Source organism: Pelophylax lessonae (assembly GCF_965119305.1).
Source record: "Pelophylax lessonae genome assembly, chromosome: 1".
Taxonomy (NCBI): domain Eukaryota; kingdom Metazoa; phylum Chordata; class Amphibia; order Anura; family Ranidae; genus Pelophylax; species Pelophylax lessonae.
The window spans coordinates 116244662-116258793 of record NC_138768.1 but is presented as its reverse complement, the minus strand read 5'-3'; the positions used below and the strand labels follow the sequence as shown (position 1 = coordinate 116258793).

Below are 14132 nucleotides of genomic sequence, written 5' to 3'. Positions count from 1 at the left end.
TGTAAATAGTGCACCACCACACTGCAACAATGTGCATTACACATGGTTGCAGAGCAGTTGTGGGGCAGCCCGAATCACTTGAATGGGTCACATTCAGTAGTGGGACTCCTCATAGAAAGTGAAGAGTTTTTGCTTTGGCCACGAATCAAAGCATTGTGGCCATCAGACTTGTATAAAGTACTCGAAATTTCTACTTGAGTAAAAGTACAAGTGCTCGATCAAAAAATTACTTGAGTAGAAGTGGAAGTGCTCGCAGAAAAAGTTACTTAAGTAGAAGTACTAAAGTATTCAACATTTTTTTTACTTAAGTATTGCAAGTAGTTTTTTCAAAAAATTTGCTACTTAAGTACTAAAAGTAAAAAGTACCAGTAGTTTTGAAAAAAAATTTCTACTCAAGTACTGAAAGTAGAAGTACAAGTACTGTGTTATGTAGTTATTAAAGAAATAAGTCAAAAGTTTGAACATCATATTGTTTTTATTATTTCAAATGATTTATTCAAATGATTAACCTGTGTTTGTTAGTAGTTTCTTGATGCACTTTAAGCGCTGTAGCACCATTTATTTGTTTGTTTCATATTTTCTTTTTATTGGAAAGATTTGGTATAGCAGCTTTTATTATACACAGCCTTTATTTTCGTATGCGCTGATTTACAAATGACATTATACACATTTTTTTGAGCTTTATGCAACCTGCCATCTACTGTTCTGGCAGTGGTAATTTTTTTAAAAGTAACGAGTAACTATGCAGCACAAAAAAAAAATACTTGAGTAGAAGTATCGAAATCATCGAAAAAATGTAGTGAAGTAAAAGTAGAAGTAGGAGAAAAAAATTCTACTCTAGGAAAGTACAGATACCGCATTTCGGTACTTAAGTACAGTACTTAAGTAGTTCTACTTTGTTACTATACATCTCTGGTGGCCATGGAACATGTACACCCCCATCCAGATGCCTTTGCACCCTAAGTGGGAGCTAAGACTGGCTCCTACCAGAGGTTTCAAATTCGTGGCACTTTTTTTTTAATCATTGAAGTGGCACTTAACACATCTTTAGCAAGAAACATTCATGTACTGGGAGTTAAGTGTTATTGCGGGGAAATCTGTAAAAAACGAATTATGTGCGATCTACTATTCTCTTGTGGTCTTCTCTTCTGGTAAAGCTTTAGAGCATAGATCTAATTCTTTTGGTGCTCTGGTATCTTAGTACGCTCCCTCTGACCGCAAGGTCACTGTAAGACAGGAGAGGTACGAACCAGTGAGAGCTGCAGGGACACAAGGATTGAAGCACTCCTGGGAGTGTCAGTTTCTCATCGGACTTTAGGGGATGAGAATTCCTGAACAGAGCGATGTTTAATAGAGCGGGCACTGGAAAAAGTGAGGTTTTTATGGTCTTCTTTTACAGGTAGCAGGTCAGGGTTTCTTTAAAGCTGAAATTTAGTCAATAATAAATTTTTCTCCATTGACAGCAGTTGCATCACTTACCTGTAACAACGTCATGCAGGCAGCTGGATTCTGTAGAAAAAATGATGGGATGCCCGGTCATCTTCCTGGTGCTGAACATGCGGCATTGAGAGAATAAATGGCCTGGAGTCTTCTGTGAGCTTCAGCAAAAAAACGTTCCCCTCCTCCCCTCTCATCCATTGAGAAAAGCCAGTGAACGATTTCTGAATAGGAAAGCATGATATGATAAGATTCTATCCCCCATTCATAGATAGGGTTACATGCAGTGTAATCAATGCACAGGTTTTTTTCTCAGTAAATGAAGGGATGTGTCCCTGTCAGATCTTTTTAACTGCAGTTCACAGATGATTCAGTGCTATTAACTCCCTCAGCGCTAAAAGTTCAGCAACAGTCAGAGAACCTGTCATCACTGCACAGAAGATTTCTACAGGATCCAGCTGCCTGACAGACGTGGAACATACAGGTATACATACAGTTGTATGATGTGACTCCAGCCATAGGAGAAACATTAATATTCTGATGGGTCAGTAATTCAAAGTATTGAAGCAATAGGGTCAGCAAGACGCACAGGCAACCAGCCTTTTTCAAATGGAGAGATCAATGCCGGTCTTCATGTTTCTTTTATGCAAGGTTTCCTTTAACTGACACAAAAGCCGATATACAACTGTAACATTCATTTAAAACAGAGCTAGACATGTTAAAGTAGTTCACTTGTCAATTTAATTTTAAGGATAGCTATACCAAAGGCCTAGCTACCTACTTAAAGAAAAAAATGAACCACAACAACCTTTCTGCCTATGTGTTCTAAATCTTCTGTGAATAGTAGTCCTGCCATTAGTCCTAGATTTTGTTTTGAGTGAGATTAATGGTCTTTGTATTTGTTTGGTAGTTATCTTCTCCTCTGACAATGAGAGTTTCAACCCCTCTTTATGGGAAGAACAACGGAAGCAGAGGGCTCAGGTTGCCTTTGAGTGTGACGAAGACAAGGATGAGAGAGAAGCTCCTGCACGGGTCTGTATTTTTTTTTTTTTTTTTAATGCTTGGAGGAATATAAAGTGTTAAATGTACAATATTAATGATTTGATTAATGAGGTATGGCTTTTTCTTTAAAGCCCTAATGAAAACTAATGCTGGCCATACAAATAACATTTTGGCAATCTTGATTTAAGAATATATAACTATATATTCTTGGCCCACAGCAGTTACTATATAACACTCTCTCCTTTTTACAGTGGGTGGAGTTAATAGCATGTAATTTCATATGGCTCAGCAAGTGTACCTGACACACCAGATTACTAGCAACAAGGTTAATTCAAACCCCGTACACACAGGCCGAACATCGGGCTATATCGACTAATTCAATAGAAACCAGCCGACATTCAGCCTGTGTGTACTGCCTTCTGTGGAAGGGGCATGACTGAAAAAGGTGTGTCAATCCGCATCTAAATTAGCCCTTTTTAGCCAGTGGCTAAGAGTACCGACTGGTGTTTTCTGGCGGGGGTATTTTCCCCCTGTCAGAACACAATAGCTCAGCGGGGGAGATCACTGTACTAAAATTGAATTGTTAAGCCTTGTACACACTAGCAGTTTTTTTTCGTTCATCCCAGCAGGCTAAACAAAAAAAGACTGAAGGGCTCCAGAGGAGCTGCTGTACTAATTATCCGATGTTAGTACAGTAATCTCCCTCATTGGCTGAGAACGCTGATGCCAATCAGCAGACCTTTTTCGGTCATGCCCCTTTGACAGAAACCAGATCGGCTGCCGTACCCATTGGACTAATGTTCAATTCTATCGAACAGGTCGATATCACCCAATGTTTGGCTCCTGCGTACAGGGCTTTAGTACAGTGGCTCCTCTCGGGCTGTTCAGTTTTTTTTTTTTTTTTTATTCAGCCTACTCGGTTGAACAAACAAAAGCTGCTAGTGTGTAAAGGTTTAGGTAGTTGCATTGCAGAATAAAATCAAAAGTCCTAGCAGGTGGTAGATTTTTTTATTTTTTATTTCAGTTTGTACTGGGGTGTTAGTTTTTAGGTGAGCTAAGTTCCTTTTAGCAAGAATATATACTACAACACATTGTGTGAGTATCTTCATTTCAATTGTATGATCTTCTGTACTCCAGGAAGGAAATTTGAAGAGATATCCAACTCCATACCCAGATGAGTTGAAGAACATGGTCAAAACGGTTCAGACTATTGTACACCGGTTGAAAGAGGAAGAGGAGGCCAATAAAGAGCCAAAGAATGAAATTCAACCTCTCCTGAAGGACACAGCAGTGAAGGTAAGATATTAATTCTGTAGAATATTGCATCTCATGCCTACTTAAGAATTTAAAGTGGAGTTCCACCCAAAAGTGGAACTTCCGCTCATTTGCTCCCCCCCCCCCTCTGGTGCCACATTTGGCACCTTTCAGGGGGGAGGGGGGGACGGGTACCTGTTTTTGACAGGTACCCTTCCCCATTTCCGGGAGTTTGGCCCCTCCTCCTTCCCCCGCCACCAAGCCAATCCAAATGCGCAGTGCGCTTTGTGCATGCGCATTAGGGACCTGCCCGTGAAGCCACAAGGCTTCACTGCCGGGTTCCCTCATCGGCAATGGCAGCGGCAGCACCCGACAGCCGATGGAAACATTGGCTGCGGTGCTGACATTGCTGGACTCCAGGACAGGTAAGTGTCCTAATATTAAAAGTCAGCAGCTACAGTATGTGTCGCTGCTGACTTTTAATTTTTGGAGGGGGAGGGGGTGAGGCTGGAACACCGCTTTAAGTTCGATGTTGGCCAATCCTTTGCTTTCTGTGTGTTGATAGGTCAAAAGGTACAGTAGAAAGTATACAAACCATACTGCACTTTAGAATAATTCTACTCTCAGTATAATGATGTGGTATCCTTTTTTTTTTCCTTTGAACTATTACCTAATACTGATTAAGTCAGGAAAGCAAATTACCTGATTGAGAAACAATTGAAGTTAAAACGTCTTCCTCATATGATGAGGTTCTCAAATTACAGGTATATGTTGTGACTCCAATGTGCTTGCTTAACACATACCCCAATAGTAACTGGGGGCTAGCATGCTTTTTGTAACTCTTTTACAAAAAAGGAGCAAAGGAAATATTGGAAAACTTGTGAAAAGAAGTACCGGTATAAAGCTCCACCTGCTGCTTGGACATAATGTATAATATGCAGCATTTCACATTTATCTCACAACAAAAAAAAAAATAAATATAATGTAACCTTTTTATTTTCCACTCCTGATCTTAATAAACATTTAAAATATGTAGAAAACGACACAATGCGTTCCTTTTAAGCTTATTTACTCCAGATGTTTGTATGTGTGTGTTTTTTAATGGTATTTGTTTCTTTTTTGAGAACATCTGTGGAGTATTGCAGAGTATTGTTGATCAGTAGTTAAACTGAGGTGGAAAATATTTTATTAGTATTTCAAAAAAATCAAGTTATGCATAATGTCTGTTGTCCCATAAATCTACTTCAACAACACCTTGATCTTAATGTGATTTGCCTTTGTAATAGCTTTTATTTTACCCATGCTTAATTTTATTTATGTCTAGACGCCGGAGTCTGTTCCAGCTAAGCCCGAGGATGAAGAAAAGGAAAAGCTCCTTGTCGGGAACTGCATACAGAAAGCAAGTGATCCAGAAACTCAAAATAGCATTGAAAATTCACAGTCGAATAACCTTGTTAAAAATTTCTGGAATGCAAAAACCATTGTCAACCATGATGAGACACTTGAGGTATGGCTTTGTGTCTTCAGAAAGCATTGTCTTGTTGATCTTATAGCCCTCAGTAGTTTAGCATAGTCTAAATTACTTAGAATTTTTGTTTATGAATGTCTCTACAATGGATACGTCTCTTACCACCCAGAGCATAACATATAGCATTTTTTGTTACACAGGAACAAGAGACTCATTCTATATGTATGAGAAATGGTAGTAAAGAGGGGAAGACATTTGGAATTGGAGCCTAAAAAGTTTAATGGGGAACATGTTAACAGGGAAACATGCGGAAAGCAAAAAGTCTTAGCAATTGTGGTTCTATAGCTTTATCCTTCTGCAGGATTGGCATAGCAGTAACTGAAAACTTGTAAAGGTTATATGTAAAATAACTGTTGACATAAAACAGCAACTATACAGCTTCAGTGGCTATTCACAGCTTTTTTGCCAATGCAGGCTTCATGTATGGTGTGTATGTAAATCCAATATCCGTTTTTCAGTTCATTTTCTTAAAGTGGAAGATGAGGCTAATACTAGCTATTCCTAAAAATATGCCTTCCGCCTCCTCTTACCCATAGTGCATACTAGAGATTGACCGATTATCGGCAACACCGATATATCGGGGGCCGATATGCACTTTCGCCGATATATATGTTGGACAAAAAGACCTGGTTCGGGGTTGAGGTCAGGACTCTGCAGGCCAAGTTCCTTCACCCCAAACTCATCTATGTCTTTATGGACATTGCTTTGTGCACTGGTCCAAATCATTTGGTGGAGGGGGGATTATGGTGTAGGATTGTTTTTCAGTGTTTGGGCTTGGCCCCTTCGTTCCAGTGACGGGAATTTATAAGGCGTCAGCAGACCAAAACATTTTGGACAATTTCATGCTCCCAACTTTGTGGGAACAGTTTGGGGATGACCCCTTCCTGTTCCAACATGACTGCACACCAGTGCACAAAGCAAGGTCCATAAAGACATGGATGAGCAAGTTTTGGGGTGGAGCGAATTGACTGGCCTGCACAGAGTCCTGACCTCAACCAGGTAGAACACTTTTGGGATGAATTGGAGCGAGACTGCAAGCCAGGCCTTCTAGTCCACATCAGTGCCTGACCTTACAAATGCGCTTCTAGAAAAATGGGCAGACATTCCCATAGACACACTCCTAAACCTTGTAGACAGCCTACCCTGAAGAGTTGAAGACGTTATAGCTGCAAAGAGTGGGCCAACTAAATATTGACCCCTGCGGACTAAAATGCGCTTGTAAAGGCAGGTGTCCTAATACTTTTGGTAATCTATTGTATGTGTACAGCTTGTGTAATTTTTTTGTTCTCTCACGGACCGCTCCCGATCCCGGTTTACAATAGGGAGTCAGTGGAGCGGGCTTCCAGTGACTGATCACATGACCTGAAAGTCCAGACATTTAAAACTTTTAAAGGAGACACTTTCCTATTTTTTCATTGTGAGCAACAAGCAGGTTTCAAGTGATCTTCAAAACATGATTGGGTGGAGCCACATTTTACTGAAATCTTATTCATTTGTCATGTAAGTTCTCTTTGTCTATGATTTTTGGCCCTGCTTACTAGCAATTTGACAGCCTGTCTACCTTGAATAAAGGATTGTAAAACTATTGATCATATCTTCAACTACCCTATTTTATTGTACGGATGTCTTTGAACTCATCTTTCAAGCTGTGCCAAGCTTCTGCGTTATCCTTTATGAAGATAATGCTATACTGCACTTTAATAAAGTTAAAACGTAAGCTGCTTACTTATAGCAAAGTCCGATTGGCATTGAACAGCCTAAATAGAGACTTTGCTCAACAATCAGCAGATTTGAAAGAAGAATGCCAGAGTCTGGTGTATTTAAAGCATCCTATGCTTTGTTATACATGTCCTGTGCTATAGATGAACTAGGAAGCATACTAGTAGAATGCTGACTGCTAATAACAGAAGCAAGGACTGTAGAGTAGAACAGAAACCTTTTATTGGGAGATAAAGACAGAAAACTTTTGAGACAGCTCAATTCTCTTCTTTCAGGCACAGTACCAGTATAATAAGGCCTTAGGACAGAATGTGTCTGGGCGAATGGTTTAAGTTGCCCTGGGCATTCATTTATCTTCTCCGTTTTCATTCCACCAGTGAAAGTTAGAAGATAAAAGGGGGACACTGATTACTTCTAAAGTTACAAGCCTGTAACAGGCCTCATCACAATGTCAGTAACAAGAGATGCTTTTTCAGATTCCAGGTGGCATTTTCCAGGGATTTGTAAATTAGATAAACTGCTGTGGGGGCAAAGAAAAGTTCAGTCTTGCTTTTGAGATTTTGATACATGATTTCTGAAAACCTTTATAACCGTGTAACCATACCCAGGCAGATGTTCTTTTTTTTTTTTTTTTTTTTTCTGTGGGAAAATTAAAATATTTGATTTGTTAGGAGGACAGCTCCATTGTCACCACTGCAATCATATTGCATTTTTTTAGAAATGTTAGAACACCTGGTTGCTGTGGGCAACAACTCTAATTTACTCCAAATCACTGCGGTTTCAGCATTTCAGTGTATAGGCAACAGAGTGAACCCTTGTTTTATTTCCGAACCATATTTCTTAAAAATAATCCTTTTTTTTTAATTGTTGCAGCAGGAATCAGAAGATTTGTCGTGTGATGAAGAGATGAAGATGGCTGAAATGCGGCCGCCACTTATAGAGACATCCATGAATCAACCGAAAGTGGTGGCACTAAGCAACAACAAGAAAGGTGAGCTATGCCATACACAGTCCAATAAAACATGTGGTTTGACAGATTCAAATGCTGCATGTAACAGGTGGACTTTATAGTGGCTGGAATGTTTGAAGCGCATGTTAAAATGTCTATGAAGAGAAAGGATCAGATATTTCATTAGAAACTCCTACAAACTGTCAGTGTAAGTTGTAGTGACAGGCAGTTTTACAAAGACCGATTCACCTTCTCTTTTTGTCCTATTTAACATTATCATTGAAAGTGAAAGTAGAAGAAATCCTCAAATTTTGGGTTGTCCCCAGAAACGTAATAGACAGGAAATCTTCCAATGGAGACACTAGTCCTGCTGACCTGGGGGTCCCCAAAGAATTCCCCTAATTTGCAGGGATTTGCTCTCACTTCCTGTTTGAAGATGGGGTAGGAAGTGTAGAAATCTCCCCAAAAGTACACAGTGACAAAAAATCTGACAGGGGCTATAACCCTTACTTGCTCTATCCAAAATGAAAAAAAAAAAAGGTTTTGCCTTTAGTTCTACTTTAAGGCTGGGTTCTTAGTATTGTGATGTCAGACATTGCATTTGACTTGCACCGCATTACTGTGCAGATCACATGCGATGTCTGTGCGATGCAAATTCAGACATACAGTTTTGCTGAATTCCCATCACATTCGGACCAAAATGGTGCAGGACCATATTTTTGGTCCGCACTTGAATCGGATCGCATGGGTATTCACACCCACCCGATCCGATTCCTGACCAATTTCACAGTTAGCACTGCGATCTGCAAACAAATTTGGGGTGTCATTAACTTTCCATTGACACCTGCAGCGGTTCGCAGAGAGCAGTGTGAACTGCGTGTAAGTGACATGCGATGCGGGAACCCACGTTGGTTCACGCTTCGCACAAGTGTGAACCCAGCCTCAAAAAAACAATGAATATTGTTGTCAGAAGGCTCCATTTCTACAGCTAAAAAGAAGACATTTTGCAGCATCTGTCATGGTTGGCACTGCAGTCCTTGTTTGTTGATTGCTGCTGTGCATCCACTATCTTATGTGCATTGTTCAACATAATTTATCTTGTGCTTTGTTCAATATAAAGAAGTTCATTTGTTCACATAGTGCTAGTAACAAATAGTGAGTAATAGTCGTTAGTTTAATTACATGAGACTGTTAATATAATCCTGTTTGGCATAGTTTGCTGGATACATTGCTCTTTGCACTTTATTATTAAATAAGAAAAAAATTAGAATAAACGACTGCAATCACGAATATTCACTAACAATTTTATTTGCATGAGGAGTTCCATTATATACAGCTCAGCCCCTTACATCAACACATACTATGTGTATGTGCCTGTCCCTGCTCCACATTTTGCTGATTGTCTGCGCAGTCTGTAAAGAGGAGAGCAAGGGAGGTTCCAGTCCAGGTTTTTTGTTACTTAGACCTACTCAGTTGTAGCATGAGAATTAATAGCTGCACATGTACCAGGCACTTAGAGGCTAGTAAACCATAAATAATAATGCTGTAGTGTTACGTGGTTGATTTGTGCGCAGAACTCTTCTTTAATATTAGCTCAGTCTTCCACTTCCTTTATCTTTTGTTAGCTAAATTGCTTTAAACTTTTTTTTATTGTGTTTTGGCAGCTTGCCTGATGCTGACTGACATGATCTTTTGGCTTTCAGATGATATTAAAGATGCAGACTCTTTATCGGATGAAATTACCCAAAACAGCAATCAGAACAACAGTAATTGCTCCTCACCATCCCGTATGTCAGACTCCGTCTCATTGAACACTGTCAGCAGCCATGATACCTCCCTGTGCTCGCCAGAAAAAGAATCCAGAATTGCAATGAGCGTAAAATTAAGGTCTGTATGCAATATTGATACTATTGTGCCTTAAGACATGTAGAAGAAAGACAGCATTCCTACTCAGGGAAGATGTGAAAAAAACTATAGAAAGGTGAACTGTGCACCCAGCACTCGTCTGTACAAGCCCTCACAACAAAGTTTATCTTTGGATGCTATATTAGTGAATGTTTTCTAGCCATCTTGTATTATGATATACAATATGAATTCATGAAAAGCAAATAATAAAAAAGTCTTTTAGCTGTATTTCTGCAAACAGATAAATCGCTTTTACCTATAAAAACTGCAAAATGTATACCTGTATCAGATAATTAGTCTGCCATAGAGGGTTCAAATATCAGCCGTTTTTAGCAGGGACTGGCTGAGATTCGAACCGTGTATGGGAAGGCTGATTCTACCCATGTTTTCGTTCAATCAACTTGGGTACAATCGTCGTGTCAGATTTTTTCAAGTGATTATTGTCAGCGGCTGTAGCCACTAGCAATTATGACTGTGCCTCCCCACGCCCCCTACAATGTGAGGGATTTCCCCATCAAAACTGACTGTTTTGACAGAGTAAAAAGTGATTTTCTTTTGCTCCATCCAGCCCCAGATCTAGGGGGCTGCTGGGGTTGGCTATGCCCCCCCCAGGTTAATTGGAGTGTATGCACTGACCCATGTGACATTCTGATAGGAACAGTTATTGTAAGGGGGGTTGCTGATGGGAACAATTTGTGTAAGGGGGGACTCTGATTGGGACAATTGATGTAATGGGGCACTCTGATGGGGGTCAATTGATGTATGGGGGAATCTGATGGGCACAATTGATGTAAGGGGGCACTCTGATGGGGGTCAATTGATGTATGGGGGAATCTGATGGGCACAATTGATGTAAGGGGGCACTCTAATGGGTACATTTTGTGCAAGGGGTCATTCTGATGGGGACACCTGATGTAAAGGAGGCATTCTGATGGGGACCACTAATGTAAGGGGGGGTATACTGATAGTGACATTTAAAATAGAGTGGGCTGTTTAATCATTCTAATCTAATGACTAACTAATACATGCTAGCCTTCCCTGTTTACTCCTGCATTGCCTCTCTGCACTACCTGTCAGATGGTATTTCTGGGTTGTGACTTGTGGTACAGAAGCATGCTCAGGTAACAGGGAATACTGGTTCCCTGCATGTTTTTTTTTTTTTTTATACTGTAGACCCAGCCCTGGCTGGCTTTGAGTACAGATTTATTTGCTAAGAAGTTTGCACAGCCTTTAATCAAGGTAAAACTAGGCCTCACAGTCTTGTGTTCTGCTTACAGACAAGAAGATGAAAACTTGAACAACCTTTTGCATAATGGAGGAAAACGAAATGCTGTTGGTGAGAGACAGATTACCAAGATACCATCACTGGACAGTGAAGAGAACTTGGCTCAAGAGAAGAGGGTCAATAATATTGACAAACCACACAACTTGAACCAAATCAACATAAACAATAACCTTACAAACGATGAAAGCTTGCATTCGGATACGCCAAAGAGGCAGCTTATCCCACAGGAGTTGAGGTCTGGAGAGGCATTTTTGAACAATAATGAGAAACAGGAGGCCTACCCTAATATGTGTGCAATTAATAAGGTTAATGGACACTCTGCAGATGAGGATATGTCTCCAGATATGAGTGAGCCTGTCAGGAGTGCGTCAGAGGATTCAGTGCCTTCTTTTGACATGTGTGTTTCAAAGAGCACAGATGATTTGTCTCCACAGATGGGAGAGCCTGTGGGCCATGTTGTGAAATCCCACAGCATAACCAATATTGAGATGGGAGAGCTAAGGATCTATGACATCCTGAGTGACAGCGGCTCTCCACAATCATCGTATGTTGGCAAGACAGCAGCGGCAAGTGCTGAAGGACAGAATATTGTTAGGAGCAAGTCAGCAACTTTACTGTATGATCAGCCATTGCAGGTGTTCTCTAGTTCGTCTTCCTCATCGGATCTGGTATCCACAGGAAAGAAAACTGTGTTCAAATTTGATTCCAACCACAACCCTGAAGGGCTATACTCAATGAGAGGTCCTCCAGGTCCCCAAATGTCTGCTGTGCCTCAGTATAATGTTCAGTACAGTAGCAGTAGTGCTTCAGCCAAAGACAATTTGTGGAACCAGAAACAAATGGCTTCAATGGATCAAGGAGCCTTACCTCCTCCACGCTTCCATATGTCTGACAGCGTAGATAGCCCCAGTTACATCAAACACTCTGCCAATATGAACTTTTCTAATCATAACAATGTGAGGGCCAGTAACATGTATGCTGTGCACCAGAGGATGGGACCAAGGCACGTGGAGGCATGGGCAATGTCCCCTAATGATCGGCTCCATCAAGGAGTAAGCCGTAACACGCTGCAGAGACAGGGCAGCGTCTCTTCTAACGCTTCTATGTCCCTGGGCGATACAGGGCCTGCAAGGAGGATTGTCGTACCTGAAGGGGACTACATGACTTACAGGGACATACATTCAATGGGCAGACCTTCACACTTGATACCAGGCCCACAGAGACCGCTCTCAGCCAGGACATATAGCATTGATGGTCCTAATGTGCCCAGACCACAGAGTGCACGGCCTTCCGTTAACGATATTCCTGAGAGAACAATGTCTGTCAGTGATTTCAACTACTCCCGGACTAGTCCCAAAAAACCAAATGCTAGGGTTAGTTCTGAACACTCCTTACTGGACCCTCCAGGCAGGAGTAAGGTACCTCATGACTGGAGGGAGCAGGTCTTGCGGCACATAGAGGCGAAAAAGCTTGAGAAGGTAAGAGTGAAAAATTAAAATAAAAACTTCTGTTCAAAAAATCTTAAATTCCAGAAGTTCCACTTACTACTGGGTGTGATGCCGTTAAGACCAGCCTGTGCTGCTCATAGATATCAGTCAGTTCTGACTAGGAAATTTGTATTATCTGAAAATGAAAGTCTGATTGGCTACTGTGGACAGCACTCCATTTTATTTTAATCTTGTCTAATGTTTGTGCTGGTTTTATGGAAGTATTCTGGTTTATATTTAAGAAACAGAATTGCTGTAGTTATAAAGTGCAGGCATCCAGAGGTGCTCTTGTCTGATACACTCGTGGCTGTTATCGCTAAATCCTGTCCATTCTGACTGGTAATTCTGTGCAGTTTACCTCTTGAGCTTCCAAACCACATGTTCCTGAAGAAATGGCTGTGTGTGTAAGTGAGTGCTGAAGCTACCACTGGCTGTAACCAAGGATAAAGTGAGAGAATTTCCCCTTTACACAGTGGATCTCCAGAATGGATCCAAAACTTTATTCAGCGATCACATTGTTACAGCAGTAACAAGGTTTTAAAGCCTCGCAGGCCCCCTTCATCAGGTATGTCACATGCCTGATGAAGGGGTTCTGTGAGGATCCAAGACATTGCTTCTGCTGTAACAATGTGATGACTCAATAAAGCTTTGGGCATATTCTGGAGATCATGGTGTGCTGGGGATATTCTCTGGCAGTGTACCTCCTGTCCCCACACATTCCTATTGGTCCATCATGGTGACGGAAAGCCTAACTGACTAGCAGAATTGTGAAGGAGACTGAAAGCATCTTGAATGTTCTGGCACTTCTGGAAGAGCTGACGCTTTACCTGTCAGAATGACCCAGTGTTCAGCCATAACAGCAAGGTGTTTTTTTGGAGGCTGCATGCATGTGAGGCCTACACTTTATACCTGCAATAGTTTTGCCCCATGATTATACAGAGTCTAATTTATGTATATTTAAGAGACAGAACTGCTGTAGTTAAGTGCAGGCATTCAGAGGTGAGTTTGTCTGATGCAGCCATGTCTGTTATGGCTAAATCCTGTCCATTCTGACTGGAAATATTGCGCAGTGTCACAGAAAGCATCTTGAATGTTCTGGCACTTCTGGAAGTGCTGAAGCTTTGCCTGTCAGAATGGTCCAGTGTTCAGCCATAACAGCAAGGATTTATTGGGGTCTGCACTTTATACTAGTGGTGCACCGAAATTAAAATTTTTGTACCGAAAATTCAGGATTCACTTGGTTGACGGTTTTTAAAAAATGTGTAAGTGTAAAAATAAGTGTATCATGTTTGACTTTTTAATTAATATCAATTATTTAAATAAATATGAATTTGTCGGCTATTATCAGCACTTTTTAAAGTGGTGTTAAAAATCCTGCTTGCTGCATTTTTGGTGCATATTTGAGGCACCTCCTCAATGAAACGCATAGAAATTGCAGCAAGAATGCATCAAATATGCACTGTTCCGTTTTTTTTTTTTATGCATTTTTTGAGTCACATGATCTATGAAAAACACACTGTAAGCAAGGTAAAATCGCGGGTGATTTCGGCAGCCATTATTTTTTTT

General features: G+C 40.7%; 1 protein-coding gene across 1 annotated transcript in view; it reads left to right on the top strand.

Moving 5' to 3' along the window:
* The window catches only part of ERBIN (erbb2 interacting protein), a 277776-nt gene that overhangs the window by 241681 nt on the left and 21963 nt on the right, over positions 1-14132 (top strand). The window contains exons 16-21 of the mRNA XM_082263628.1: positions 2348-2469; positions 3577-3735; positions 5018-5200; positions 7814-7931; positions 9593-9776; positions 11072-12557. Of these exons, the coding sequence (XP_082119754.1) occupies positions 2348-2469; positions 3577-3735; positions 5018-5200; positions 7814-7931; positions 9593-9776; positions 11072-12557 (2252 nt within the window). The remainder of the gene's footprint in view (positions 1-2347; positions 2470-3576; positions 3736-5017; positions 5201-7813; positions 7932-9592; positions 9777-11071; positions 12558-14132) is intronic.